This window comes from Apis laboriosa, unplaced genomic scaffold, assembly GCF_014066325.1.
Source record: "Apis laboriosa isolate Shangri-la unplaced genomic scaffold, ASM1406632v1 scaffold9_cov152, whole genome shotgun sequence".
NCBI lineage: Eukaryota > Metazoa > Arthropoda > Insecta > Hymenoptera > Apidae > Apis > Apis laboriosa.
In genome coordinates this window covers 650,149-678,064 of record NW_025224966.1, presented here as the reverse complement: position 1 = coordinate 678,064, position 27,916 = coordinate 650,149, and the positions used below count along the sequence as shown (strand labels likewise).

The 27,916-nt window shown below is 23.1% G+C and overlaps 7 protein-coding genes and 1 long non-coding RNA gene across 12 annotated transcripts; 3 read left to right on the top strand and 5 right to left on the bottom strand.

Annotated features, from left to right (window-relative positions):
* Nucleotides 1-79: 79 nt before the first annotated feature.
* Nucleotides 80-3,691, top strand: LOC122719846 (the record flags this gene model as incomplete). The annotated part of the gene is made up of 2 exons (XM_043946062.1): nucleotides 80-2,831; nucleotides 3,636-3,691. Coding segments are annotated over 2 exons (2,808 nt in total), but the record flags the coding sequence as incomplete, so codon positions are not given.
* Nucleotides 3,560-7,111, bottom strand: LOC122719904 (lipase maturation factor 2-like). The gene is made up of 11 exons (XM_043946154.1): nucleotides 7,071-7,111; nucleotides 6,722-6,888; nucleotides 6,387-6,570; nucleotides 6,162-6,263; nucleotides 5,572-5,765; nucleotides 5,321-5,499; nucleotides 4,989-5,238; nucleotides 4,718-4,923; nucleotides 4,403-4,643; nucleotides 4,089-4,305; nucleotides 3,560-4,016 (listed from the first exon to the last, which is right to left on the bottom strand). Exons 2-11 carry the CDS (start codon nucleotides 6,813-6,815, stop codon nucleotides 3,737-3,739), a joined length of 1,947 nt encoding a protein of 648 aa, XP_043802089.1. The 5' UTR covers nucleotides 6,816-6,888; nucleotides 7,071-7,111; the 3' UTR covers nucleotides 3,560-3,736.
* A 414-nt stretch (nucleotides 7,112-7,525) lies between these two features.
* On the bottom strand, nucleotides 7,526-8,499 carry LOC122719886. Its single transcript, XR_006347689.1, has 3 exons — nucleotides 8,481-8,499; nucleotides 8,252-8,343; nucleotides 7,526-7,913 (listed from the first exon to the last, which is right to left on the bottom strand). It is a non-coding gene; the product is annotated as an uncharacterized LOC122719886 (long non-coding RNA).
* Nucleotides 8,432-16,644, top strand: LOC122719884 (MATH and LRR domain-containing protein PFE0570w-like). Its single transcript, XM_043946121.1, has 9 exons — nucleotides 8,432-8,605; nucleotides 9,055-9,225; nucleotides 9,343-9,467; nucleotides 9,574-9,715; nucleotides 9,787-9,915; nucleotides 10,110-10,321; nucleotides 10,414-16,246; nucleotides 16,337-16,395; nucleotides 16,477-16,644. Exons 1-9 carry the CDS (start codon nucleotides 8,563-8,565, stop codon nucleotides 16,567-16,569), a joined length of 6,807 nt encoding a protein of 2,268 aa, XP_043802056.1. The 5' UTR covers nucleotides 8,432-8,562; the 3' UTR covers nucleotides 16,570-16,644.
* A 144-nt stretch (nucleotides 16,645-16,788) lies between these two features.
* Nucleotides 16,789-17,957, bottom strand: LOC122719885 (activated RNA polymerase II transcriptional coactivator p15). Of its 2 annotated transcripts, none has more exons than XM_043946122.1 (4): nucleotides 17,800-17,957; nucleotides 17,552-17,628; nucleotides 17,140-17,365; nucleotides 16,789-17,057 (listed from the first exon to the last, which is right to left on the bottom strand). In XM_043946122.1, the coding sequence occupies exons 2-4, from the start codon at nucleotides 17,600-17,602 to the stop codon at nucleotides 16,975-16,977; spliced, it is 360 nt and encodes a 119-aa protein (XP_043802057.1). In that variant the 5' UTR covers nucleotides 17,603-17,628; nucleotides 17,800-17,957; the 3' UTR covers nucleotides 16,789-16,974. The 2 variants fall into 2 exon arrangements, with proteins under 2 accessions (XP_043802057.1, XP_043802058.1); XM_043946123.1 differs by having other exon boundaries at nucleotides 17,552-17,703; nucleotides 17,800-17,954.
* Nucleotides 17,958-18,895: 938 nt separating this feature from the next.
* Nucleotides 18,896-22,391, bottom strand: LOC122719823 (transmembrane protein 181). 3 transcript variants are annotated; one of them, XM_043945999.1, is made up of 13 exons: nucleotides 22,018-22,391; nucleotides 21,501-21,662; nucleotides 21,321-21,424; nucleotides 21,102-21,251; nucleotides 20,939-21,038; nucleotides 20,693-20,846; nucleotides 20,518-20,598; nucleotides 20,332-20,431; nucleotides 20,116-20,243; nucleotides 19,879-20,028; nucleotides 19,689-19,791; nucleotides 19,295-19,525; nucleotides 18,896-19,212 (listed from the first exon to the last, which is right to left on the bottom strand). In XM_043945999.1, exons 2-13 carry the CDS (start codon nucleotides 21,647-21,649, stop codon nucleotides 19,079-19,081), a joined length of 1,584 nt encoding a protein of 527 aa, XP_043801934.1. In that variant the 5' UTR covers nucleotides 21,650-21,662; nucleotides 22,018-22,391; the 3' UTR covers nucleotides 18,896-19,078. The 3 variants fall into 3 exon arrangements, with proteins under 3 accessions (XP_043801934.1, XP_043801933.1, XP_043801935.1); XM_043945998.1 differs by having other exon boundaries at nucleotides 21,102-21,424; XM_043946000.1 differs by lacking the exon at nucleotides 22,018-22,391 and having other exon boundaries at nucleotides 21,321-21,419; nucleotides 21,501-21,606.
* Nucleotides 22,392-22,861: 470 nt separating this feature from the next.
* LOC122719879 (pre-mRNA-processing factor 17) lies at nucleotides 22,862-25,328 on the bottom strand. 2 transcript variants are annotated; one of them, XM_043946112.1, is made up of 8 exons: nucleotides 24,986-25,328; nucleotides 24,698-24,914; nucleotides 24,529-24,615; nucleotides 24,289-24,453; nucleotides 24,008-24,222; nucleotides 23,672-23,935; nucleotides 23,224-23,579; nucleotides 22,862-23,126 (listed from the first exon to the last, which is right to left on the bottom strand). In XM_043946112.1, the coding sequence occupies exons 1-8, from the start codon at nucleotides 25,163-25,165 to the stop codon at nucleotides 22,949-22,951; spliced, it is 1,662 nt and encodes a 553-aa protein (XP_043802047.1). In that variant the 5' UTR covers nucleotides 25,166-25,328; the 3' UTR covers nucleotides 22,862-22,948. The 2 variants fall into 2 exon arrangements, with proteins under 2 accessions (XP_043802047.1, XP_043802046.1); XM_043946111.1 differs by having other exon boundaries at nucleotides 24,289-24,615; nucleotides 24,986-25,327.
* Nucleotides 25,329-25,608: 280 nt separating this feature from the next.
* On the top strand, nucleotides 25,609-27,025 carry LOC122719924 (BRISC and BRCA1-A complex member 1-like). Its single transcript, XM_043946197.1, has 2 exons — nucleotides 25,609-26,011; nucleotides 26,092-27,025. The coding sequence occupies exon 2, from the start codon at nucleotides 26,095-26,097 to the stop codon at nucleotides 26,902-26,904; it is 810 nt and encodes a 269-aa protein (XP_043802132.1). The 5' UTR covers nucleotides 25,609-26,011; nucleotides 26,092-26,094; the 3' UTR covers nucleotides 26,905-27,025.
* Nucleotides 27,026-27,916: the final 891 nt, after the last annotated feature.

Here is a 27,916-nt window from a genome sequence, read left to right as displayed (position 1 = left end):
TATATATACTTTGTAATTAATAATAATAAAATATATGCTAATTGTAAAATAACATCAAAACAATAACTTATTCGTAATAAATATGTCATCCAATGAAGATAATGATGATAATGATTTAGTCAAGATATTATTATTAGAAAGTATAATATCATTCAAATATGAAGATGAAGATCAGTTTGAAAATACTTCTAATATAAATGATATTGAATTAATTATTAATAATTCAGAAGTATCTATTAAAAATCAAACAAGTATATTGGAAAAAAAATATGAAACTGAAGATGATTTTATGGAATACAATATTGAAAATTATAATAATACATTACATTTTAACAGACAAATAGTCTCTTCTTTATTGGATTTAAAGAGACATGTAACCTTTGCACTTCAAAAATGTGAACGAAAATTAAAAGCAATAGAAAAAAATTTACAAAAACATGCACTTGGAGATACAAAAATTTTAATTTGCAATGCCGGTATGCCATATTTTAAGGATAAATATTATTTTTTTGCTCCTAATAATGAAGATGAAATATTAAAAGAAAATAGTAAAGAATTACAATTAAGAAATCTCCCTAAAGTTTCTTCATGGACAAAAAAAGAAAGGGATATGCTTTTAAAAGCAATACAAAAGGAAGCCATTTCAGATGTATTATGTATTCAAAAAATAGAATGTTCAAAACTTAATAATAAAATGTTTAAATTAAAAACTAAAAATGATGATAAGAAAGAAATGAAAACAGAATTTCTACCTAAAAATTTTTTAGAAATGATTAAATCAAAAAGATTACAGGAAAAAGAATTTGATTGGTTTAAAATATCATCTACTTATTTTGAAGATATTCATTCTCCGCTTGATTGTTCTGTTATGTGGAATGTTTTTCTTCAACCTGATATTAATAAAAGTCATTGGACAAAATCAGAAGATATTAAACTTAGAAAAATTGTGAAAAATTATAAATTTCAAAACTGGGACAAAATTGCCAAAGAATTAAATACAAATCGTACTGCATATCAATGTTTTATTAGATATAATACAACAAAAAAATTACCCAAAATTAGAAATTGTACTTGGGAAAATGAAGAAGATGAAAGACTTCTGAAATTAATAGAAATATTTAAAGTTGGTGATTTTATCCCTTGGGGTGATGTAGCTAGTTGGATGCAAAATAGAACTAAACAACAAGCATATTTTCGATGGACATACAGTTTAACACCATATTTAATAAAAGGTAGATTTACTAAAATTGAAGATAATATTCTGAAAGATGCTGTCATCAAATATGGTACAAATTTTCGTAAAATATCAGCTGCATTAATGCCTAATAGATCCACTGTTCAACTTCATGATCGTTATCAAACATTAACTATCAATCAAATTGAAAATTGGAACTTATGGACATTTGAAGAAGACACAAAATTACTCAATCTTTTTGAGAATATTGGTCCAAATTGGTCTATGATAGCTAAACAATTTTCATGTAAAAATAGAACTCAATTAAGACATAGATATAAAGCTTTACAAAAATATATTAAAAGAGGTGTCTCTTTATTTGAATTACATAAACATCATTTTTATGAAGAAAATGAAAAAGAAAAAGAACAAAAAAAAGAAGAGTCTTTTAAAGATATCTTTAAATCTAATAATGATATTGATAGTAACGATTATGATAATGATTTGGATAAAAAATTAATTGAATATTTTCATACAAGGCATAAAATAGAAAAATTGATACATAAATGCAAATTTCATAATATGGAAAAATTGCAATATAATACAACAAATTTATATAATATTTTACAACTATTAAATGCCAAACTTTATATCCCAAATGATATCAGTAACATAAAATTAAATGATACGAATCAAGAGCTATTATATTCATTAAGGGATTTTATAAAATTAAAAAATGATAAAAAAAAGTATTTTGAGACAATAAACAAATATATATCACGCATGTTTGGTATAAATGAAACTAAAGATTCACATTTTGTACCTCCACCTCCTTTTGATTCACAGATAAAATTAAAAAAATCAAAAAAAAGTCAATGTATTGATTATAATTTAAATGCGAAAAATAATTTTTTGCTTGAAAAACCTACAAGTTTTAATACTCCAGATATTGTAATTTCCTATATTGGTGGCAATGAAGAGGAATTACAATTTCAAAAACTTAGTCGTTTATTTGAAATTAATAATTCAAGATATGAACAAATATTTAAAACTCAAAACTGTAAATTACCAGCAAAAATGCTATTACAAGGACATAATAATGACACTGATAAAAAGAATTCAACAACAACAAATGACAGATTATTAGAAAAAATGGAATCAATTACTCTTTTTGACATTGGTACATCTCTTGAAAATAATAATGTAAAATCTCAACATATAAAGTTGCAAAACAAATGTTATAAAAAAATATGTATACAGACCATTCAACAAGATGATATATTATTTAATAATTTTAAAGAAAAACATTTTTCTGGTATTGAAACAATTGAAAAACATGATATACCTATGATATATGCTAGTCATGCAACTTTATCAAGTTTCAAAAATTTAATGTATTTGAAACGATTGAATGAAAAATATAATCCTGGTAGATTTTTTATACAATCACATAAATTTTATAAAGTATTTACTTTATTAGAAACACGATTAGAACAATTATTTAAATATCCTATAGGTTTATCAAAAATTGTTTTGCCTGAAGTTTATGTAATGGATACGTTCTTATATAATGATATTACACCAAAAAGAAAAATTTCTAAAATATCATGTACATTAGATAAACATAAAACAAAAAAATTAAGAATGTTAAGTGAAAATAATAAAAAATTAAGATGATAAAAATATCAATTTCTTTTTTTTTATTTTTAAAATACAAATGCAAAATCTTTTGTTTATATATGTAAAATATACTACATAATGAAATAAAACAAATCTTTTCCCAGTATCAAATTAATTTCCGCATATATAATCAAAATCTTTTTTGATTAAGTTTTTATAGGAAAATTCCTGTTATTAACATTTCATTATATCTTTAAATTACTTAAAAAAATAATATTATAAAAATATCTAAATTTTTTAATATATTTATATCAATGAAGTTTCTAATTAATTTCATTTATAAAATAAACAAAATATATTTCACAATATATTATATATATTTATATTGCAAGATCATAATAATTCAATAGATATTTATAAAATATACACAAAAAAATAAATATTAAATTATTACTACTTATTTCTTTAAATGAATGTTATCTTAATTTATTGATTTATGTGAAAATTTTGCGTGCAACTTGCTATAATATTTTAATACAATAATAAATAATGGAGAACAATTGTATATAAAATAATAAACAAAAATTTCAAATATATAAAAAATGTTAAAAGATATTCTGATAAATTTGGTATAAACATCTTATAATATTCTTGATAAGAAATAAATGATATATTTTCCTAATAAATTCATTCTTTTCTTTTCTTTTCTTTTAATTGATAAGTACATATTATATGTTATAAAAATAAAATAAAAAAAAAAGAGAAAGAAGCAGAGCAAAAAAGTTCGTGTATTTGTAAAAATATACTATATGCATAATTTAAGAAATAATTTATATGCAAGATACAACCAAATTTGATTATATTTATACACAAGTATGTCTTTTCAAATGTAGTTGATTATGAATATTTTTCACTGAGAACGTTAAAAAATGAAACGAATAATTACTTTTTCTTTAAAACTGAGTTATTATAGCTAGTTACAATAATTGTACAACCTGCTGTAAAAACTCCCCACAAAAAAAGACTAGCTTCAATTTTGTGAACCAAAGATCTAATACTATCAAGGAGTAATTTTAGCGGTTCGTTTATTACTTTGTAAACTGGCTTATCTTGAATAATTTTCATTTTTGATAAATATTCGATGAGTGGTGGATGATCATGACTAAATATTGGAAAATATTCTCCGATTTTTTCTCTTGTCCACCAAGCTTGTTTATTCCATCTAATCAAAAATAAAATTAATAAAATTAAACATTAAATAATCAGAAACGTAAAAAAGTATATAAATACTTACGATTGACTCCATGGAGTATAATGATAACGATAAAGACTTGCTTTGATATATCTAGGTGGTTTTTCAGGAAATGGATTTTCTACATTATTCATTAGAGCCAATATCTCTGGTTGACCTCTCAAAAGACGATACGCTAATGACATTAACCATGGATTTTGATGGTATGTACCTAATGCAGCAAACCACATTTGCCAATCAAGTCGCGGTTGATGAGGAGCTGAAAACAATAATGATTAAGAAAAAAATCTAATATCAGAAATATCAAATAATATTGAAAATGTATAAAATATAAAATATTTTTTCAAATTACTCACCAACAAATGGTAATGAATTATTAACATTTCCTGGTTTATATAAAAATTCATATTCTTTCCATGGACCATCAATATTATTACTACCTTCGATGATAACTTCCAATCTACCTTCTACTCCAGTCATGCGTCTGAATAATCCATAACTATTTACCAAATGAAGATATTCTACTTTTCCTTGCATCTGTCTTAATTGAATTGGTATTGTTGAATTATATGTGTGATGTAAAGTAGCATAAGGTACCTAAATGTAAAAATATTATATAATATTAATATTATTATAATTTGAAATTTTAAATAATTACATGTATTACATACAATACTTATAGCAAAAACAAAACAAACTGCTGCTGTATAAAAAATCGTAACAAATGTTGCGAAGATTTTATTCTGTATTCCTTTAATAGTTAATAAAGAAACAACTATTGCATTTGCTATTGTAAATGCAAGGGATACTACACCAATATGAATAGAAAGTGGTATTGCACGTGATAACATATAATCAAATTGTTCTTGAGTAAATGCTAAAATAATAAGAAAAGTAAATAATTATCAAGAAGAATATTTGGCATTGTAAATATGTACATACCAATATTACTTTGAATAGTCCAATTATCAGATAATCTAAGATTATAATATATATATGTTGCATAAAAAATTCCTCCATAAACTAAAATACATAATATTATAGAGAAATATTTTATAATATTGTAAGAATCATTTTTAGATTTTCTTTTATAGAAAAAATGATCATCAAGTAAAGAAATGCATAAGCATATAGTTAAGAAGTTGAAAAAATTATAGTTCCCTGTAGCTATAATGTGTATTTGAAGAAATACCTGGTCAATCAATATAAATAATTAAACAATCATATATTAAAAAAAATAAAAATATTGATTTTATTCATTATATATATATTACCTGTGTATAAAATGCTATTATTCTCACTTTTCTGTTTGGAAAGAAGAACACAAATGGAATGACAAGTTCAATAATATTGACAATCACAGTAGTAAAACGTAAAAACCATGCTGGCAAATGATGTGCATACCATGCTAATGGAGTAGGTATACATTGTGATTCAAAATGTATATTCAAAGCTGAAAAATTATTATAAAGAGGAATAATCTTTTCATTTGGTTATTTAAAAATATTTGTTAAAAATATTATACCATCTAATTTCCACCAAATGGGACAACCAGAAGTAAGTTTCACTACTCCACTAGAGAACATTAAACGAAAAAGTAACCAGCGTACAGTCCAAAAAGTTACAACATCGCTTGGTGTACTTATTTTTCCACGTTGAGAATAACAAAATGGTGCTACTAATATACATAAAAATCCTGCTTCTAATAAAAGTACATCCCTATAAAAATATGCAAAAAATATCTATAAACTTGTCATAAATGATTAATTATTTTATATCTTTCCAATTCTTATTATTATAACTACAATATATAGTGTATTAATTATAATAGAAAAAATCAAAATCTAATATATTGCATTACATGTATATCTGAATAAATTGATTTAAAGAAATAATGAAATTTATTTATTTAAAAATTAATTAATTAATGATTTATGTCAAATTAATCTAATATTATTTGATAATTTATATTTGCTTTATATTACAATATGTATATAATGTATTTTTATAAAGATTTTTATAAAGCAGTATAAAAATAAGCAGTATTTATTATAATAAATATATAAAATATAAATATAAAAAAAGGAGATTAAAAAATTAAGATTTAATACTTGCCATTGAAACCACATAAATGTTTGACCAATTTGATATAGAGAATAATATAATAACCAAAGTAATGCAAATACAAATGCAATACAAAATTTTTGTGAGATAAATCTGAAAATAATTATCATATATATATATTTTTTATAATTTTAATACTTAAATATACTTTAATATATTTTAATACTTAAATATATATTATTTAAATTTTAACAATAATTAATAATTAATAATTACCCTACAAAGGAAAGAGCAATTCCCATAAGTGATAATACATCTAGCATGTATTCTATGTTCAATCCAAAATAAGGAGCAAACCATAATAATGTTGGTTTCTGTCTTAATTTTTGAAATAAGGGTGTGCGACTTTTCAAATCTAATTGAGTTCTAGCTGGTAGAATTCCATTATCACCATATAATCCTTTATCATATTTAAAAAGAAAAAGATATATATAAATATATTTGAAAAAATAAGTTTCGTTAAAACAGTAGCATTATAATAGATGCAAATATAATTTTATAAATATAAAAATTGAACATTTTTAATTTTTTACGTTTACATTTATATTTACCTGGAATTTGAATATAAAAACTAAGAAACGCAAAAAGATATATAACACATATTCCCCGTAAAAATAAATTACGAGTATATCGTACTTGAACCATTGTAAATTGTTATACTTTTTTTTACTATATTTTAAAAGATTAGAATATATTCGAATGTGATGCTTAAGAAGATCTGCAACACGAAACAATATATATGTAACACGTACTAACACATATGTATAAAGAAGTTATAATTCGAATTTTAAGTAGTATTTTTAAATATTTTCTTAAACATTATTATTAATAAATGATTTTAAAGAAAATATCGCTATTTTAAATAGTTATAATTTTTTAAAATAATAAAATATTATTTACCAAGTTAACTAAATTCGTAACCTTTATTCTAACTATATAATATAATGTTCATGCAATTATCAGGTTGTGATTGTTTCTTTCTAAATGTTATATGATTTTATTTTATATCACATAGTTGGCAAAGATTATCTCTAATTATAGAAGTAACATATTAGTATTTACATTTATTTAAAAATAAATTCAATACAAAAAAATTTTTGTAAATTTTTTATTTTAATTAAATTATCCAGAAATATAAACCAGATATTTTAATAAAACGTTTACATTTATTGTTTGAATATTTGAATCCATTTTTTTTAATCAATTATAATTTCGATTAATATAACTTTATTATCTCTATTTAATAATGATATGTAAAAAATAATGATATTATAATAAAAAATAACGATTAAACATAAACAAATAAAAGGACTTATATATAAATAATTCAATTAATTAATATATTATATTATAATATATTATAAATATTAAAAATAATAACTATAAAAAAAATAAATACAATAATATATCTACATTTGCATAATGTACTTTATGTATTCATTTATAAGCAAAAATTCCAGATCATATAATTCTAAAACATAATTCTAATCTATTTCACTTCATTATATTGCGCTTCCATTTCTACAATTCTTTTTAACTGTTGCTTTTTATTAAATTCCTCAATAAAATTCATAAATTCTGTATGTTGTATGTTATCTGAATTTTGAAACTTTTTCTTTTCAGTCTTTATCCATTCTTCAATATTTTCTGTTTGATTAAAATAATAATAAACTCCAATGGGAAATAATATATATGACATCATTCTTCCAACCTCCATTTGCCAATTTCCCATTTGTCATGAATCTATAAATACAATAAATACACATACACAATATACATACATTATAATCATGTTTATTTGTCAACTTGTACTTATTTATTTGCTAATGATATTTAATACATATGTTTTATCAAAAATATAATAATATATATATAATTATTATATAATTATTATATTAATATATAATTATTCTTAAATAATAAAATCTAAAATATAAAAAATAATCTAAAAAATCTTTCAAATTTTATAAACGATAGAAAATGAAATATTTGAATAATATGAAAATGAATATGAAATGAATATATTCGATAGAAAAAAATGTTTTTACATTAATTTTAATAACTAAAAATCAACATCGTACCTATAATGTACCTAAATTTATAAGAAATTTTTTCCACTTTTGATCTGCTTCAAAATAGAATAGAGTACAATATATATGCTGTATGTGAATCACTAAATGGAAAAAAATAATTTATATACTATGTAATATTGTAAAGTTTTAATGTTGGTAAAATTGCTTCGTAAAAGATATTCTATTTAAGATTCGTTTTAAGATATTATTTTAAAATATTTTTCATACATATTCATACTTATGTTTTGTTTCAATGATTCTAAAGATGATAAAGATAACTTTTCAGTGATATATTCAGACTTTAAATATCAATAAGCATTATGGAAACATTATTACCGTCGGAAATAGCTCGATTAGTTCTCGGTAAGAGTAACATGACATATATTTTGCGCGTCGTGTTGCAATAACCTGTTGTATGGCGGGAATATAAATACTTTCTGATTATAACAATGAAATGTTAGAAAGTCAATAATATTGTCTTTATTAATATATTAAGATGTTAATTTTATTATAATAATTACTATTATAATAATTATATTATTAAACTAATAAAAAATACAAAAAGATCTATGTAAACGAAGTAAATAAACATTGAATAAATAGATATTAAAATAATAAATATAATATTATAAAATTAATTATTAAATAACATTTTATTTTCATAATTTATACATTCATATATATAAATATATCTTTTATATATATCTTGAATATATTAATATATCATTTATTATTACTTTGTAAAGAATTTTTATTATAATTATAAAGTTTTTTATATATAATTTTTATGAGATTCTAATAATTGATTTTAGGATACCTTGAAAATGAAAAATGTATAGAAGCTGCTAAAATATTTTTAGAAACTTGTCCACATTTACAAGAATGTCGTACTGTAATTTCAAATGGAAGACGATTTAGTACAAAAGTTAATGGAATGACTTTGATAAATATTATTGAAAAATTTTTTACTATTAATTCAACAGGTAATATTTAATAAAAATTTAAAATTCATAAGTAAGAAAACTATATTTAATAATAAAATAATAAAATAAATAAGAAAATCTATAATTTATTAAAAATATATTATGATTTATTTATAGTTCATGAATATTTAAGCAAAATTGTTGATTATGAGCATTTAAAGCAATATGGAGATTTACTTAATGAGTTGAAATTACTTACTGGTGAAAATTATGGACATTTTAATATCAATGTTCTTTCAGAGGTATATAAGAAACTTAATTAGAATATAATATATTAAAATATATATTCTTACGCTTATTTTATATTTTTATTCTATTTTTTTGTATCATTTATTTATATATTTATAGGCTAATTCTCAAATATGTAATGGGTCTCCAATAATATCTAGTAGCACTCGTAAAAGACATCACAATAATAGTGATCGTGAACGATGTAAACGTACGAAAGTAACATTAAATGTATCACAGCCTGATTCACCCTCTACTCAAGGTTGGAAATATATATACATATATATATCAATATATCTATTTTCAATATATTTATTTTTTTTATTATTACAGTATCTAATTTTGATAGTGTAGAAGCAACTCCATTGGAAAGTTTACCAGGTCATATAGATATATTTGAACATTCCAAATCTAACATTAATATTAAAGAAAAGAAACATAGTAATTCTTTGCAACATCAAGGTCCATCTAATTTATTTATATAATTATATAATTAAATTATATAGAATTATGAATAAATTAATAAATATAATATTAATGTAAGATGTAACAATAGTAATAATATATACATACATGTATATACATGATACATTTATAATCTTCATAAGACTAAAAGAAAATAGAAAATTTTATTTAATTCTTAATATTTGAATTAGGCAGTGATAAAAATATTCAAAGCATAGAAGATGTTACAAATAATATACATACAGAAAGCAATACAAAAAACTTCTGCATGCTTGATAAATGTACTGCAGCAACAAGTACAGAAGAATTAATGACTTACTCGTGTGTAGAAGTTCAGACTACTCCATATGATACACCAGAATCCGAATCAGAGAGTAATGATGAACCAATAGAAAATTTAAGTGTAAGTAACACTTATAATACAATACAATAATTTCTTATTAAATAATGTTAATTATTTTTATAATTTTAATGTTTTTTATTATTATATTATAGCTGTTAACAAAAGAGCTTTTGAATCGTACAGAATTACAAGAGAGAATTGCTGAGAATATTAACAAAGCAATACTTCCAACAGATACATCATTAAAAGATGAAAGTTTAAATGATTCCATGAATGGTGAAGCAAATACTTCTATTATGATAGAATTGAATAATGCAATTAAATCAATAGTAGAAGCAACAGAGTCTGATCCTGTATTTGAAAAGTTTCTCGAAGAAATTATTGGACCACATATAGAAACTGATACAAGTCCTGATGAAGATACCGAAATTAAATCAAAAACAAAAATTTTTAATGAATTACAAGAAAAACAAAATGAAGTGATTTCAAATAACAATAATTCATTAGAATCTATAATATTAGATGCTAAGTCATCCACTGAATTAAATGCAGCAGATATTCCATTAAAACACAGACTTCGTAGTTCTTTTAAACAACAAAATGCTCGAAACGAAGATGAACAATGTGATCAGGAAAAAGAATATGATATGTTGGAAGATCAAAATGCTGCTGCAATATCAAGTATAATAAATGCAAATATTATTAACAAAAAATCAATAAACGATAAGAAAATTATGAATACAACAAAAGAAATTGTATGTTCGCTAGATAATAATAGTGAAAAAGAATTGCCAATATTTGAAATCCCACTTGATAAAGATACAGAAAAAATTGAAAAATTAATAACTAATGATATTCAAAAAGATGATACTGTTGATCATGTTGTTATTCAAAATAATGATATGGAATCAAAGATGAAAAAGTCATCAGTAAAGCGATTGCGACTTACAAAGCTTAAACAACAAAAATCGGAAAGTAACATAAACAATTATACAGCTGAACAAGATGTAATGATAATGCCAACGTTAATAATGTGTTCTAAAGAAGAAATAAGTAATATATTGTCGACAAATTCTTATCCACCTACTCGTCCTACAACAAATTCTAATACAAATTCACGATTCATTCCTATTATTCCCAAAGAACCCATGACTAATAAAATGGGTAAAGATTTCGTAGAAACATTGTATTTAAGAGCCGTAAATGTCGCTCAAAGAGTAACATCACCACACACGCACACATTTTTTAATACATCAAATGATTTAAAAAATTTAATTTCTTGTACGATAACAATGACAACTACAACAACGACGATGACGACAACGATGACAACAACAACGACGACGACAACAACAACGACAACGACAACGACCACAACAAAGGTGACAATGACATCGACAACAACAACAATGACAACATCGATGCAAATATGTCAAAAAGAAGATAATAACAAAATAAATAGCAGTAAAGAAATAACTCGATCCATAGATAATATTAATAATTCTGTAAATAATTCAATTATAAGTCCTATATTATTAAATAATGCCAAACCAATTGCTGGAGAATTAATAACATTATATGGTAATGAAACTAGTACAAAAACATTACTAGATAGTTCAAATATGCCTACAATTAATGTAGAAGATAATGTTAGTTTATCAGGTTCTGGATTATCTCCGTACATTAAATTCAATTGTAATAAGAGTAATCAAAATCAAAATTTATCAGATATTGATCTAACACCTATCATTCAAAATTCAAAAGTTGTGGTTCCTTTAAAGACGAATAATATTGTTAATGATCGACATCTTTCAGCTTCCAAAAGTATTGATTGCGATATCATTAATAAACGCACTCCAAAATCATTATTAAGAAGTAGATCGAAAAATTATAGATTAAGTTTATCAACACCTAGAAGGAGGAATAGTCATATAAGAGCTCTCGATTTTAATACGCCTATAAAGACAACAAACATATCCGATAAAATAATCAATGAAAATAATAATGCACATTTTTCATCAGAATCCACAAAAATCGTTACATCTGTATGTAGAAATTCTCTTTTTAAATCTCCGCCACTTACTAATACCGCTATATCTACGCATAAAATTAAAACTCCGTTAAAACTTTGTCGGCCTTGCAAATTTCCAATAACATCAAAAAGCCCAATACCAAAACTTATGGGTGATTGGGAAAAGTATAACGGACTTGGAATAATTATAGACGATGTTTCTTCACATTCAAGCATCAATGTTTCTTCTGAAAACAAAGTTATAAAAACTCAATCTAAATCGTTGAAACTTACAAAAGATACATGGGACGCAGATTTGCGAAAAGCTTTACACATTGCCGCTGATGAAGATAATCAAAAAACGAAAATATCTACTACCGACAAGAAAACAAATCGTTCAAAAATTGCTAAATCAAATGTTGTTATCTCATCAACGAAGAAGAATAAATGCAACTTACGTACATCGAAAAATAAAAATACTGTACCAGAAGAAAATAAAAAGAATGTGCAAAATGTAAAAAATAAATGTATTGTAGAAAAATGGAATGCGACAGAATCCACAATCACGAAAAGCATAGATTGTAATGAATCTAAAACGGATAAGGATTTCTTAACTACTCATATTAATCACAATTTAACAGTAAATAATTTTTCTAATATAAAAAAAGACGATGTTAATGTACAAATTTGTACAATAAATAAAGATAAAGCGATTATTGAACAAAAGAATATCGATCATCAATTGTCTCTAGCAAAGAATAATTATTCATACGATAATGCAACAACAAATGATAATTTATTATTTGAAAAAAAAAATGTAAAAAAATATGCTCAATTAAAAACGTTACAAACTAATTTGAATAAATGTAGCCGAAGTGCTAAAAAATCACATTTAGAAAAAGATACAATTTCCATGGATACTACAGAACGTTCAGAATTTACAAGGACTTCTGTAGATATCACACAACAATTATTACAAGTACCTAATTTGATCGATCACGAAACACCGAGAAAATTAAATAATTCTTCTGGTGTTCCACCGACACCAAGATTGCTCAGTCCAAGTAGCAATACAACACCGTTTATCAAATCTAGCGAAGATACTGGTAAGATGTGTAGTTTCATAAATACACCAGAATTTCCAACAACACCTTGTATTGCATTAACTCCAAAAATTTCTGATGAAACAACTACAGACAATATAAAAAAAGAAACATTTAATTCTTGTTCTCCATATTATAAACCTACCTCTGAGCTAGATGAGCGTGAAAAATTTAGTAATAGTATACAAAAACCAATCGTAGGATCATCACAATGCACAAAACAGTGCATACCACATAACATTATCAGTTCTACAAATACATATCAAACTTGTGTATCTGCAAAATTAGAAATAACACAATTTGAAGTGATTAAAGAGAATTTGCCAAAAGAAGAAGCAATAAAAGAACTTAAAATATCAGCTAATTCACGGGATTCCACCTATTATACGAAATCTGATTCAGTTGAAGATAATGTCAATAAAGATAATATAAATAAAAATATACATGAAAAAAAGGGAAATATTGATAATGAAAAATATTTATCGAATAGCGAAAACTCGAATGATAGCAATGCATCCACATCTTCCTCTTCTTCATCATCCTCTACATCATCATCATCATCATCGTCATCGCCATCATCATCGTCATCTTCATCATCGTCATCTTCGTCGTCATCATCTTCATCTTCATCATCACCATCGGTGTTTTCACCATCATCTACTTTGACTAATTTAAAAACAACAAAATCGGTGGAAAAATCTCCTAATAAGAAATGTAAAAAAATTTCAAATCAGAATTGTATTAATACAAATTACGACTCAACACGAAAAATTACACACGTTACAGAAACAATTAGTGAAAAAATGGCATGTTCAACTATTTCAGAAAATAATTCTCTACAGTTACAAATTAATCCAAGCGATATGTTACATGCGGAAGAAACAATTATTGCTTTAAGAAAATGTGAATCTTCACCTTCAAAAGTATTTTCAATATTAAAAAATGAAAAAGATTATAAATCTAATATGAAAGAAACACCTGCCAAAAACGAGACTTTATTGAATGAAATAGATATTTCTGAAACTCCTAATAGTTCAAAGACTGGCATAGAGAATTTGACTAATTTATCTTCCAAAATTTCCGCATTAATAACTTCAGGAGATCGACAAATATTAAAATCAAATCAAAATTTATGCATAGAAAATTCTACAACCAAAAAATTAAAACAAAAACCTAATATAGTAGATATACAACATTTAAGATCTTCTTTGGTTAGTTTTAAACCAACTAAATCAATAAAACATTCTTCAATGTTACAGAAAAGGCAAAAATCTCTTACTATAAATGAGAAATTAGTTGTACAATTAGAAGCCAAACGTCAACGTATGATAGCAAAATTTCGTGAAATTCCTAAAACCAATCTTAGCAAAGAAAAAACTCAACAAGGAAGAATCATTTTTAAAGGTAAAAATAATACTAGTTTCAAAAAGAAAAGTAATCAGTATAAATATATTCAGAAAAATGAGAATAAATTTAATGAAAAGAAAAAAAAGAAGAAAAAGAAAAAGAAAATGGAAGAATCACATAATATTAATAATGATAATATTAATACTAATAACAATAATAATAATAATAAATATAGCAATAGTAATGATTACGATCTTGGTATCAACAATAATAATATTAATAATGGCAAAGCTAATAATGATATTATTAATGATAATAATGATAAAAACGCTAAATTAAAGCATTTTTCCACTAATAATAATTCAAAAAATGAAATCTATAATTCGGAAAATTCAAAACAAAAAGATATCGATTACAATGTACAAAATAATGAATTGATATTTGAAATTACAAACCATGTACCTACAGAAATAAAAAATGATCCAAAGAATAACAAAATAGCAGTTGAGAATAATAAGATACAGAATCAAATAAATAACAATAAAGTTATTGAGAAAGAAACTAAAGAAACTATAAAATTGGATGCAACAAAAAATCTAGAAGCGAAACACATTCAAGATAGAATTAGCACGGAAGTTGAAAAATGTGAGAATAAAAAATATGATACATTGAATGAAAATAAATTCAATGATATAAAAAATGAACATAGTTCTAACGAAGAAGATACACGCGAACTAAAAGGATATCTAAAAAACGTAAAAGATAATGATAAACAAAAAATAATTTTATTGAAGTCTAAAGTTGATCAAATAAAACGAGATTTATTTAGTGATGAAGAAGAGGTGTTAAAAAAAGAAGAAACAAACTTTTCAGCCAATCAGAAAAACAATATTCCTACTGAAGTACTTGATACTGTTAAAAATACAGATATAGAAAATAACGATTCTGAAAATCCGAAGAGTTTATCATGTGTACTTCAATGTTTGCAGCTCGTTCCTACATATAAACATGATTGTAAGATAGAATCTCAATGTACGAAATACAATCGTAAAATGGATCTTAATGTAACTATTCCTAATTCGGTAGAATATCATTTTCTACATGACGAAATAACATCTTTCAAAAAAAGAAGGCGAAGATACAGTAATCATGAGTTGGAACTTCAAATTAATATTGTTTTAAATGATCAAAATTATGATGAAAATGTTAAAGTAATGACAGCTACTGATTATGAAGAAATATTTAATTTACCGCCTAAATCTAAGAAAAGATTGGGAAATCGAAAATCACCAATTAAACATGAAAATAGTTGCGAAACATCGAATAAAATTTCTATCGATACTTTAACAATGAAAAATGTGCATGCAAAACCTTTAGCAACTTCATCTCCATTGGAAAAACCATTTACATCTACAATAAAAAAAAGTACTATCAAAACTGCTACTATGAATGAAAAAAATATTGAAGTACAACATAATAATAAAAAACGATTAAAAATAGATAAAATTCGAGAAGATAATAAAGGTAATTATATCCCTTAAAAATATATTTCTTTGATATAATTAAAAATATTAGTTTAATATTAGTTATAATTTACCAAATTATTAATTTCAGGCAACATTATTGCAAAAATTTCAAAAAGAAAAATATCAGAATTAAAAGAAAGTAAACAGGTTCATAATTTATTTCAAATTTAATTGTTTGAGAAATTTATTAGAAATATTAATAATTATTTTCTTCCTTCTTTATTTTAGACTGAAAAACGACAATGTACGACAGATCCACAAACATTATTAAACAATTTAGATTTGGATAAGTTTTTAACTTCTGTTCATGGACCAGCATGAGCATTAATTTAGTTTTTCAACATTGTACAGAACATAAAACATATATAAACGCGTGCGCGCGTTATAATATAAAAATTGGGCATTCTTTTATCCTTTTTAATTGTCTAGGAAACTATTTTGTTAAACTTATTAGCATAATGTGTAGCACATTTATATAAATAAAAGTTATTTCTGTGTACATGAAAAAATAAATATCAAATTTCAAATTCAGCTCGTATATATAGGATGAAAATACTTTTTTTATTGAAAATATCATTTTATAACACAAACAGTACATATATAACTGTAAGTTGAGAACATATGTAAAACCAATGTGTATTCTGTTTATGAATAATAAGAAAGATATATATTAAACATAATCCCAAATTATTGAAATATTTACTAAATATATAAGAAAATAAATATTCAAGATTTAGATTTTACAGCTTTGTCCACATCATCCATAACATTTAGTAATTTTTTCCATTGCGTTACATTTAAGCAAATACCTATATAAAATATAAGATTTTTTTTTATTATCATTTATGACATTCAATTATATTATATATTATAAATAAATTTTATTAGTACCTTTTTTTCCAGGTTTTAAATTTGCTTCTTTATCATAATACATTTCTCTGATGTCGACATATAATTTTCCTTTAAAGTCTCTTACACTGATTTGACGATTATTTCCTAAATCCCAGACAGTATCTTTATTAGATTCATCTTTATTAGATTCATTTTTTAACTTTTTTGATACTTTCTCTTCTTTATCTTCTATTTCTCTTTTTTGCTTTTTCTTTGGTTTCATTTCCTTATATAAAAAAAATAAAAAAATATTATATGTATATCTTAGTTTCATAATGAATTTTAATTTCTTATAATGAAATTTTATCTTTTATTTTAAACTCATTTTAATCTTTTAAAAATATCAATCAATCTTGTTCAAAATTTATATTTGAAATATATATGTATAAGAATATTATTTTATATAAAATACCTCATCACTACTGTCATCATCCGTAGACACATATTCCTTTGATTTCGGCATTTTCTATATATATGAATGTGAATTATCTAAAATAATTTTATTAAATTCTATTAAATTTTATATGACATTAATTATTATTTATTACTTAAAGAATAATTATTCTGTAAAAAAAAAATATAATAATAATTGTTAAAATTGAACGATTATTTGTTATAACCTCTTAACTATAACATATTTATATGATATTAATATCTTACTTATTATAAGATGAATAAGGATCGATGTAACGATTAAGAAAAAAATATGAACTCAATAAAGATATGATTCTATTAAATTTATCAAAGAAATTTAAAATGATTTAACAATAGAAAGTATATTTTACAAAATTATGAATTGTAAGTACGTTAGTTACACATTTACTTATGTATATCATGCGCACTATATTATATAGTATGTATTATTTCCGTCATGCATTGATTTCCGTTTTATTTGAAAATTCAAAATAGTTATATCAAACATATACGTATTTAATATTATTTACTTAATCGAATATTAGTATTTTATTTGATAAAAAATTTAAAATATTTAAGTAAGAGTTTAAAAATTTTTTTATAATATATTTTTTTTTTTATTTTTTAAAAAAGTAAAGTAGAAAAGTAATCGAAAAATTTTTATAAAAATTGTTATAAATATTAACAATTTTAATAATTAAATATATTAAATTAATTTTACCTATCATTAAATTATAATATATAAATTAAATATATATTATTTGCTAATATACTTATTAAAATTATACACATATAATATACATTAAAATTATATATATATATAATTTTATATTAATGAAAAGATATAGCAAAATAATGATACATATTATTTTTTATTTCTTATAATAATAAAAGTTTTTTTAATCCATAAATGTTTTTAAAATTATCACAAAATTAGTTTTTTATATTCAATATGCTTTTTAATAATTAAAAATAAATTTTAAAAAATTTAAATAAATTTATATAATATTTTTAAAAGATTAGTAAAAGATTAAATTTTTTTTAAATAATTTGTTTTTTTAAAATAAATTATTACATTTTTAATATATAATTCTTTTTATAAAATATTTATACTTTTCAAATTTTTCCAAATATAAAAGATTCTAATTTGCAAAAAAAAACATTAATAATTATTCAGAAATTAGAATGAAATATAAAATATTTTTTTATGTTTAATAAATAAAAAAGTAAGTATATAAAAGAAATTTTGTTGTCTTAAGAGGAAATAATATGTATATCACATTTACACAAATTTTTGCAAATAACGAATTATATTTTATTAAGTTTCGTTTAGAATCAATTATTCACCTATATATATTTTATTTTACATTATATCTCTATTTATGACTCCTGTTTAAAATAAATTATTCACCTTTATATATTTTATTTTATAACATCACTATTTACGAAAATCTTTGACATTAACATGTCCTTTCCTTTAATTAAAAATGTTTTTTTCTTATTCACAATATTCAATTTAATTTAATTAATTATTATTATTCGCAATTCTAGATGTTTGAGTTAAAGGCCGTCGACTATCTTCATCTGGTCCATATATAACTTCTTCATCGGAATCGTTAATCATAGAAAACGTAGGGTTGTCCTTAGTTATAGAAGAATCTAATTATAAAAAAATCAATTAAAAAAATAATACATTAATTTTATATGAAAGATTTTGTATATTAAAATCAAAAATACTTACGTTGGCCATATACTTGTTGATATGCTGGTGCATATACATAAGCCATCGTATAAAGATAAAAATTCAAAAGACCATACAAAGCCATAAATTGTGCGGATGAACGATAATACGTTGTGAGACGAGAGGCAAAGCTATCTTCAAATATACCAGCTCCAAATTGTCGCGCTGTTACGCAACCACATACCAATGAAACCACAGCAGCAAGCAACGTCAAAAAACGTAAACGAAGATCTAGAAGAAACAATAAAAGAAAAAGAAAAAATACAGAAACGAAAAAAAAGAAAAAAAATAATATATCGAAAAAGATATTTTTTAAGAAATATTAAATAATAATTACAAATATATTTTACAATTATAATTTAAATAATAATAACAAATGCATTTATAAACATACCAAAATATGGCATGGATCTTAATTCGCTGTATGCTCTTAATATCAAGAGAAGAAGATATGCTATATAAAATCCTCCTACTGTGAAGAAAAATACTTTGAAACCCTATAATCATATAAATTTATAAAATTATAAGTATTAATTAAAAATATTGTGTGATAAACTTATAATTATCAATTATAGATAACTTACAAAATAATTTGATGTATCAAGAACATAATTATAAGTAGGATCTTCTAATTCTGTGCAACGCAACCATGTTGCTAAAATAAATGCAGAACACCATAGTAAACCCACTACCAAAACTTTTGGTAAATAGAATGTGATAAGACGTCTTTCGTTCTATTAAAATATAAGATTTGTAGATATAAATAATATTATGATTTAAATTATGCTATATTATATTAATTAAATAAATATCACACATACTTGTCTTAAACCATGATAAACACATAACCAAAACATGAGAATTGCACAAAGGAATGTTGTTTGTAAAATTGCATCTATCATACCAGGTACCCAAGAATTGACTAAAAATGTCATTGGAAATAATGGATCTATAAAAGTAAAATAAATTTTAAATAAAAATAAAATAAATTAGTTAAATATATATATAAAAACATAAATTAATTTTTAATGCCTTACTATTATATAAAATTAATAAGGGAAGAAGTATAGAAATCCATTTTTGTTCTATTGACCAATCATGTAATGGATATTTTCGTAAGGAATGTCCAAACCAGCACTAAAAATTAATATATAATATAAAAATTGATATATAATTTTTTTTTAAATAATGTGTAAAAATATACAATATTCTTCATTCTTTACCATAACTCCAAATGCAGTTAACAAAAAGATAAATCGAAACCAAATCTCGAACTCCGTAAATGCTGGATTATAATTTTTAAACTATGAACAAGTAAAAACATTATCAAATGCAATTGTTTTGATTTTAGAAATTTTTATAATACAATCATATTATTTTTATATAGTGCTTACTGACGTAGAATGTGAGATCGCATATGTTATAACGTTGATGGAAGCTTTCAAGTCCATGAAAACGAACAGTAATAATATAATAACTGTAATCAAGAAATCCAAGATGAGCAACTACCAGTTCTTCACATGTTTGTCTTTCACATTTTAAGTGTCTGGTTCTTTGAAAAAGAAAGTATGTTAATAATAATTTTACATTATATATATGAAATAATGAATAAGTTATACTATATTTGTAGATCATAAAAAATACCTATTGTGACCAGTTTCCGAAGAAAGAACAGGTATAAGTTTATGATCAATAATACCATCTATTGAAATGCTTATTTGAAAACTTTTGTCATATCTTTCATCTGTAAAATTTGAAATGTAATTATAAATTTATTAATTTTTTAATTCTTTTATATTTATATTACCATCATTATTAGATGTTAATAATTTTGCAATAACCCATAATTGTTGACTATATGTAGATAATAAAGGTGTTTTCATAATAAAAGGACCAGTAGCAACTTCGCTATTATTTACATGAGCTTTTTGTTCACTCATAGAAGTAATAGGAGGACCTATAATAATATACAATAAAAAGAATAAAATAATATATATAATGAAAAAGAAATATTTTATAAAAATACCTGCAAGTCCAATAAATACAGCTAATCCAAAACATGCAAAAAAAGCAATAAATACCATAACAAATTCTCTTTTATGCATGGAATATAATCGCATTTGAACTGATCTAAAAAAGAATATTATTATTTAAATATATAAAAATATATATATATAAAATATTTTGTATAAATGGAATCAAGTACCTCTCACATCGATCATGATGATAAGCAGGAGCAATATACTTATTAAATTCACTAAAAAGATCACTGAATTGTGCAAGTACATTTCTAACTCGAAAATTCCATCCTGCAGAAGGAAGATGATATGAATATCCCAATCCAGATCCATCCATTTTTATATTGAATCTATCACATATATTGCACATATAAATATATATATTATATATATTATATATATTTTATAATTATACTTTAAACATATATTGTATATTTTTGTAATAAATTTTTTAATAAATAGAAAATAAAAGTTTTTATGTTTTTTTTTAAATATTTATAATGGAGACGCGAAAAATAATTCTATTGTATTGATCTGATTATCTTTAGTTTTATAAAAAAAACAAAATAATTTTACACTATAAACAAATCACATTTTCAATGAAAATATTAAAAATATACTTATGATATATTGTATAATTTTACACATTTATTCGCATTCAAATCATATGAAAAAAAAATATTTATGTAACTAAGGTATTATTACCTTTCTATTTAGTCTTTGTAGATTTTTGTATAATTTCAAGATATTTGTGTTAATCGATATATCATATTAAATTTTAACAATTTTAAGCAGAGCATATATTGTTAAGCGTTCGTCAATTTAACGATTAAAATTGTAACAAGATTTAATTCGGTGATGACAAAAAACAAATTCTTAACGACGTATGAAACAAATGCAGCAGACATCATGATGTATATTATTGATTTTTACGATAGTATGGTACACAGTTTGTAATTCGCCATTTAAGACTGTAATTAGAATTTATACGAATAATTCATGTTTAATATTATAATTATATCCATAACAATTCATTTATTTAATTGCATGCGAATTATTGTATGAATCAATCAGTTCGAGTTCACTATCGAATTCTTAATACTATAATAATTTATTCAAAATCGCTTATTTATTTTAATCTGGTTTGTGATAACTATTTTTAACTAATAAGAGAAAATAATTGTTAATTAAATTAATTTATTAATTTTATGTCAATTGTGTTTAATTATAAATATAATTATAAATTATAATGAAAATTATTTAAAATAATTATTGATTGGTATAATTATAAAAATAACGATATCAATAATTTTAAAATAATTTCGATTTGTAATCGACTTATGCAAGCATTCATTTCTATATATTATTGAAAATATAATGTAAAATATATATATTATAAATATAATAATGTAATGTATAATTATAATATATATAAATATGTAATGTATAATTTCTGTATAATAATGAAACATTTTTTAATATTTTTAAAAAGTTTATATATATTTTTATAATTATTAATATTATATTTTTATTAATAACATATGGTTAGAAATATATATATAAAGTAAATCTATTTATACACATCATATAAAATATACATACAAAATAAATAATTTTACAATGTGATTATTTATGATTAATCCCAATATTTTATTTTTCCATCCCAACCAGCTGTAGCTAGTCTTGAAGGTTCGTGAGGATGCCATAATACATCAATACATACACCATCATGTGCTTTCCATTTCTTATATAATTTTGTTGTTTTCCAATCCCAAATATAACATTTACCATCTGCATCTCCCGAAACAAGATAACTTAAGAAAATAAAAGTAAAAATATTAAATTATATTGAATATAAAGAATTTTATAATTTTATAATTTTATAATTTTATAAACGAAAAAATATTTTACCTCATATCTGGAGAAAAATCCAAACCACATGCATAACCAGCAACCATATGACCCGTAAATGTTTTTTTACGATTCATTTTAAATCTGTTTAAGGCCGAAAATATAACAATTTTATTATCCATGCTTTGACATGCAAGCCATTTTTGATTTGGTGATGGTGTAACTGCTGGCATAGAATGCATAGAAGGATCAGCTATGTATTTCATATCGACTGGTATATCCCATTCCCAAACTCTCAAACTTTTATCATCTGAAGTCGTTACAAATCTTCGATTTTCGTCTACAAATGTTATCGTATTCACAGCCCCCAAATGTCTGTCATACTCTTGTGTTATTTCACCAGAACGAATATCCCACTGTATAATAATATAATATATTATATTATCTGATAAAATTGAAATTTATAATATATCCTAAAATTAAAAATACGTGTGTATGTATAACTCACGCAGATAATTTTTTTGTCGCTGGTACCTGCTACAAATAAATGCTGTTTGTCTGGATCAGGATTAAATTTAACACAATACGGAATTTTTCTACTTGTAAATCGACTTATGCAAGCACCCGTTTCTGTATCCCATAATTTTACATAACGGTCGTATCCAGCAGACAAAAATTTTTTTCCATCATTATCAAAACTTATGTCTCTTACAGCTTGGCGATGTCCATAATAGGTTCGGATACATCTCCTATCCTTATAAACTTCCCATAGCTATATTTAATAATATAAATGAAATTAAATCATGTCATTATTTTTCATGTTTCAAGATTAAAATATAAATACCTTCACTCTACAATCCATACTACAAGAAAGTAATAAATGTGCAGTACGAGGGAACCATCTGATTTGTGAAATACCTTTGGTATGTCCCTCCCAAATATGAATTTGCGCTTTTGGTAAAAAACACCTATCGGGTGGTGATTCTGATCGTAAATTTACTCCAACATCTTGAGGAGCATGTAAAAATGATCTACCTTGATAATCCACACTGTCTTTAACTAAAACAAATTTGATTATTTCAAAATCTTTTATATAAATTATATATTTAATTATTATGATATTACTATGTAATACTGTTTTTTCCTCAAGTGGTTTTTCCTCTGCTGGTTTGCCTCTCCTGTTTCGTTTTGCTAATATTTCCTCTAATTCTGCAGCTTCTTCTTCGGTTGGCTTAATAATTCGTTTTTCATCTATATATCCACCCCAAGGACCCAAGAATCCTTCAATATCTGCAGGATCATCATTTCTATGACGTTTTCTTTTATCAGAAGCCCTTAATGTTGTACTTTCAAATACAGTTTTACCACCAGATTCTTCAGCAGCATCTTTTGCTCCAATAATAGTTTTACCTTCTTCTGCACTACCATCTACAGTTGGATCTAATGCATATCCTATAAAATATAATATTTATAAAACTATATATCATTATAACTTCTTTTAACATTTATTATATATTATTATTATATTTTATACCATAACTGGCAAATGTTCTTCTTTGATTTTCAAATTGAAATTCGCTTATATGAGCTTTCTCAACATATCCAGAAAGTATATTTTTTACAGCACGTTGTTGTTGTGTTTTAAAAGGATTTTCTGGACCAACATCTGGAGCAAAAAGTTCTTCATATTTGGGATTATGCATTACTTCTTTTATAGTTGAATCTATTTGATTTATACATAATTCAGTCCCCTATAGCACATTTAAAAAAATAATTTTTAATCTTGATAAAGAAAAATTTAATATAATAAATAAATATTTACCGTTGGTATCACTTCTGGTGCAGAACAAATTTGCATATTTATAGATGCAGTTAAATTTTTTGCGAAAATAGAATTAACAACATTGGTAGAATCAATCATACAGTTAACCTCATTCTCTCTATTTTCATTTTCATTTTCAGGTTCGCTATCACTACTACCGTAATCTTGTAACGCAAGCATAGTTTATTTAAATTTTTTTTTCTTACTAAAACTTAAGATATTTTTACATTTTCTAATGAAAAATATATTTCAAAATTGATAATTTTTAAAAACTTTAAGAATCTATAAGTTAAAAGTTACACATATACGAAATATTTTTTAGGTTATAAGTTTAATCACTATAATGATTCCATTAACAATTCATCCAGTGAGAAAAATAATATATATGTTGTCCTTAAGGTTTGTTTTCACGTATAAGAATAAAAGTCATAATTTTTATTGTTATGATATTGATAATGTTATATTGTATCTCGCAACATCAAATTTAATGGTATTACAAGATTCATCTTTTCATAGCAACAAAAATCATGATTTTTAATATTATAATTATAAGACGATTATTGTTACTTGAAAACATTTATTTTTTCTTCACCAAGTCCGATCGTATGCATTAACTTTTAAGTTCATGAATGTCAATCTATCGGATATTGTAAATTCGAATAAATTTAAATTAATTCTAATTAATAGGATAATTAAACAAAAAAAAAAGATATAAAAGATTTTTAAAATGATAGTATAGTGATAAATGATAACTTATTCTTAAATCATGATTCATGCATAAAAGATACCAATCGTACGTGGAAATGTTTAGACGACGATTTTTGTAAAATTCAAAATTGCGATTTTGATTTCATATATAGTCCATCGATCAGTGAATTTTTTCGAATCAAGAAAATTAATGAAATCGATCATTCACAATATCAATATAGCATGATTTAATATGGAAAGTTATAAACTCAATTGGATTTAAGTACTGCATTATACGAATCAGACGCATATCGCACGTGAATCACGTGAATATTCTAGGTAAATAATACATAAAAAAATAATTGTGAAAGATATTGAACTGTTAAAAATTTTCTGAAATGCTAACCTACATCCAATAGGAAATGAGTAATACTGATAACGCCTCGTGTTTTGTTCCTGATTTCAAGTCATATTTTGATGAAGATAATACATTGATGCGAAATTTTTCGGGAATGAATTTACCCGAGAAGATTTTATTTGTAATTGATACAGCAAAAGAGAAAAATTGTACTCCCTTTAAACTTTCTACAGGAGCTAGCTATACTCCTTTATTTATGATAAAACGAACTATAGAAAATTTTATTTACATTAAATCTATCATTCAACATAGTCATGAATATGCATTAATGATTTTGAACTCTCACAGCTCTAGATGGATATGTGATTTTACCAGTAATACCAATAGTATTGTTAATCACTTAAATCTTATTAATGATGATTTTTTAGAGGAAGATCAAAAGTCATATGACCTTGGACAATTATTTGATGAAATACAACAAAAATTACTTCTATTAACAAAGAAACATGAGACTACTGTTCCAACATTTGTTATCAGAGTAATTTTAGTGTATTCACGTTCCAACAGTATCCCAAAATTTCATATTGGTAAAAGATCTTTAGATACTCTTATAAAAAATCCATATTTTTTCATAGATGTATTATATGTACATGAGCCACCTTGTTCCGAAAATTTATGCGAAGAAATTTATTCTGAAATAGCAACATTGGATACAACAAATTTTTCATATATATTAGAAGTAGGAAGAAATGCAGCAAAATTACATGATAGTATGGCTAAATTATTGGCACATCCTTTACAAAGGCCACCACAAAAAGATGTATGTTATACAATTTGTTCACCTGCTTCTCAAGAAACGTGTAATAATGTTTAGCTATATAATCTTTGAAAGTTGTAAAAGTAGATATTAATAAGTTTACATATAATATAATCATTGACAATGCAAGCAATAAATAAAAAATAAATGAATAAATAAAATAGAAAATATAAAAATAGTCTTTTTTATATTTTTATATTTAAATGCTATTTGCAATATAAGATCAATTTAATACAGATGAACTTAAGCTTTGAAGCTTAAAGTGTTTTTTTCATTTTTTCTAATAATTTGTTACATATACACAATTAATTTTTATTTAACTCATTTATTATTTTATAATTTTTTTTCTTTACTATAGTGAAAAAATTTAAAAAGAATATTAAATAATATAATATTTAGTTATAATAAGAATGTGTTAAAAGAATTTTTATATACAAAATTTTATTGAAAAAATATATAAAATAAAATTTTTTTTTGTATAAATACATAATCATTTACAAAATAATGTAACATAATGAAGGAATATTGATCAATCATTCACTGGCACATATTTAATTACAAAGTATTATTATATATACATTAATAATAAAGTATTATTATATATTACAAACTATTATTATACATATAATAATATATTATTTATAAAAGTAAAAAGTAAATTAACTAGTAAATATCATAAAGCTTATAATTTTTTTACATAATTAATATTCAATCTTTAACCAATATACTTATAATATTTATATCACAGTATAAGAATACTTGTAGAATTAAATAAAACTATTTATATAATCGGCAGTAATATTCATTTAACGAAATTTGTTATCGATTATAAAATTATATTAAATCTTGGAAAAATAAATAATATATTTAAAGTTTTGAAATATTATTAATTATCTACATAAAGTAAATTATTACAGGAAGCAGAGGCGAAAGGAAATAATTATATTACATTTGAATTAAAAAATTAAAACTAAATTGAATTTACAATTGTATGAATAGCTTTAAAAAAATGTTCATAATAAATCATAATAAATTTCAAAATTTTCATTATCATAATAAGTAATAATTA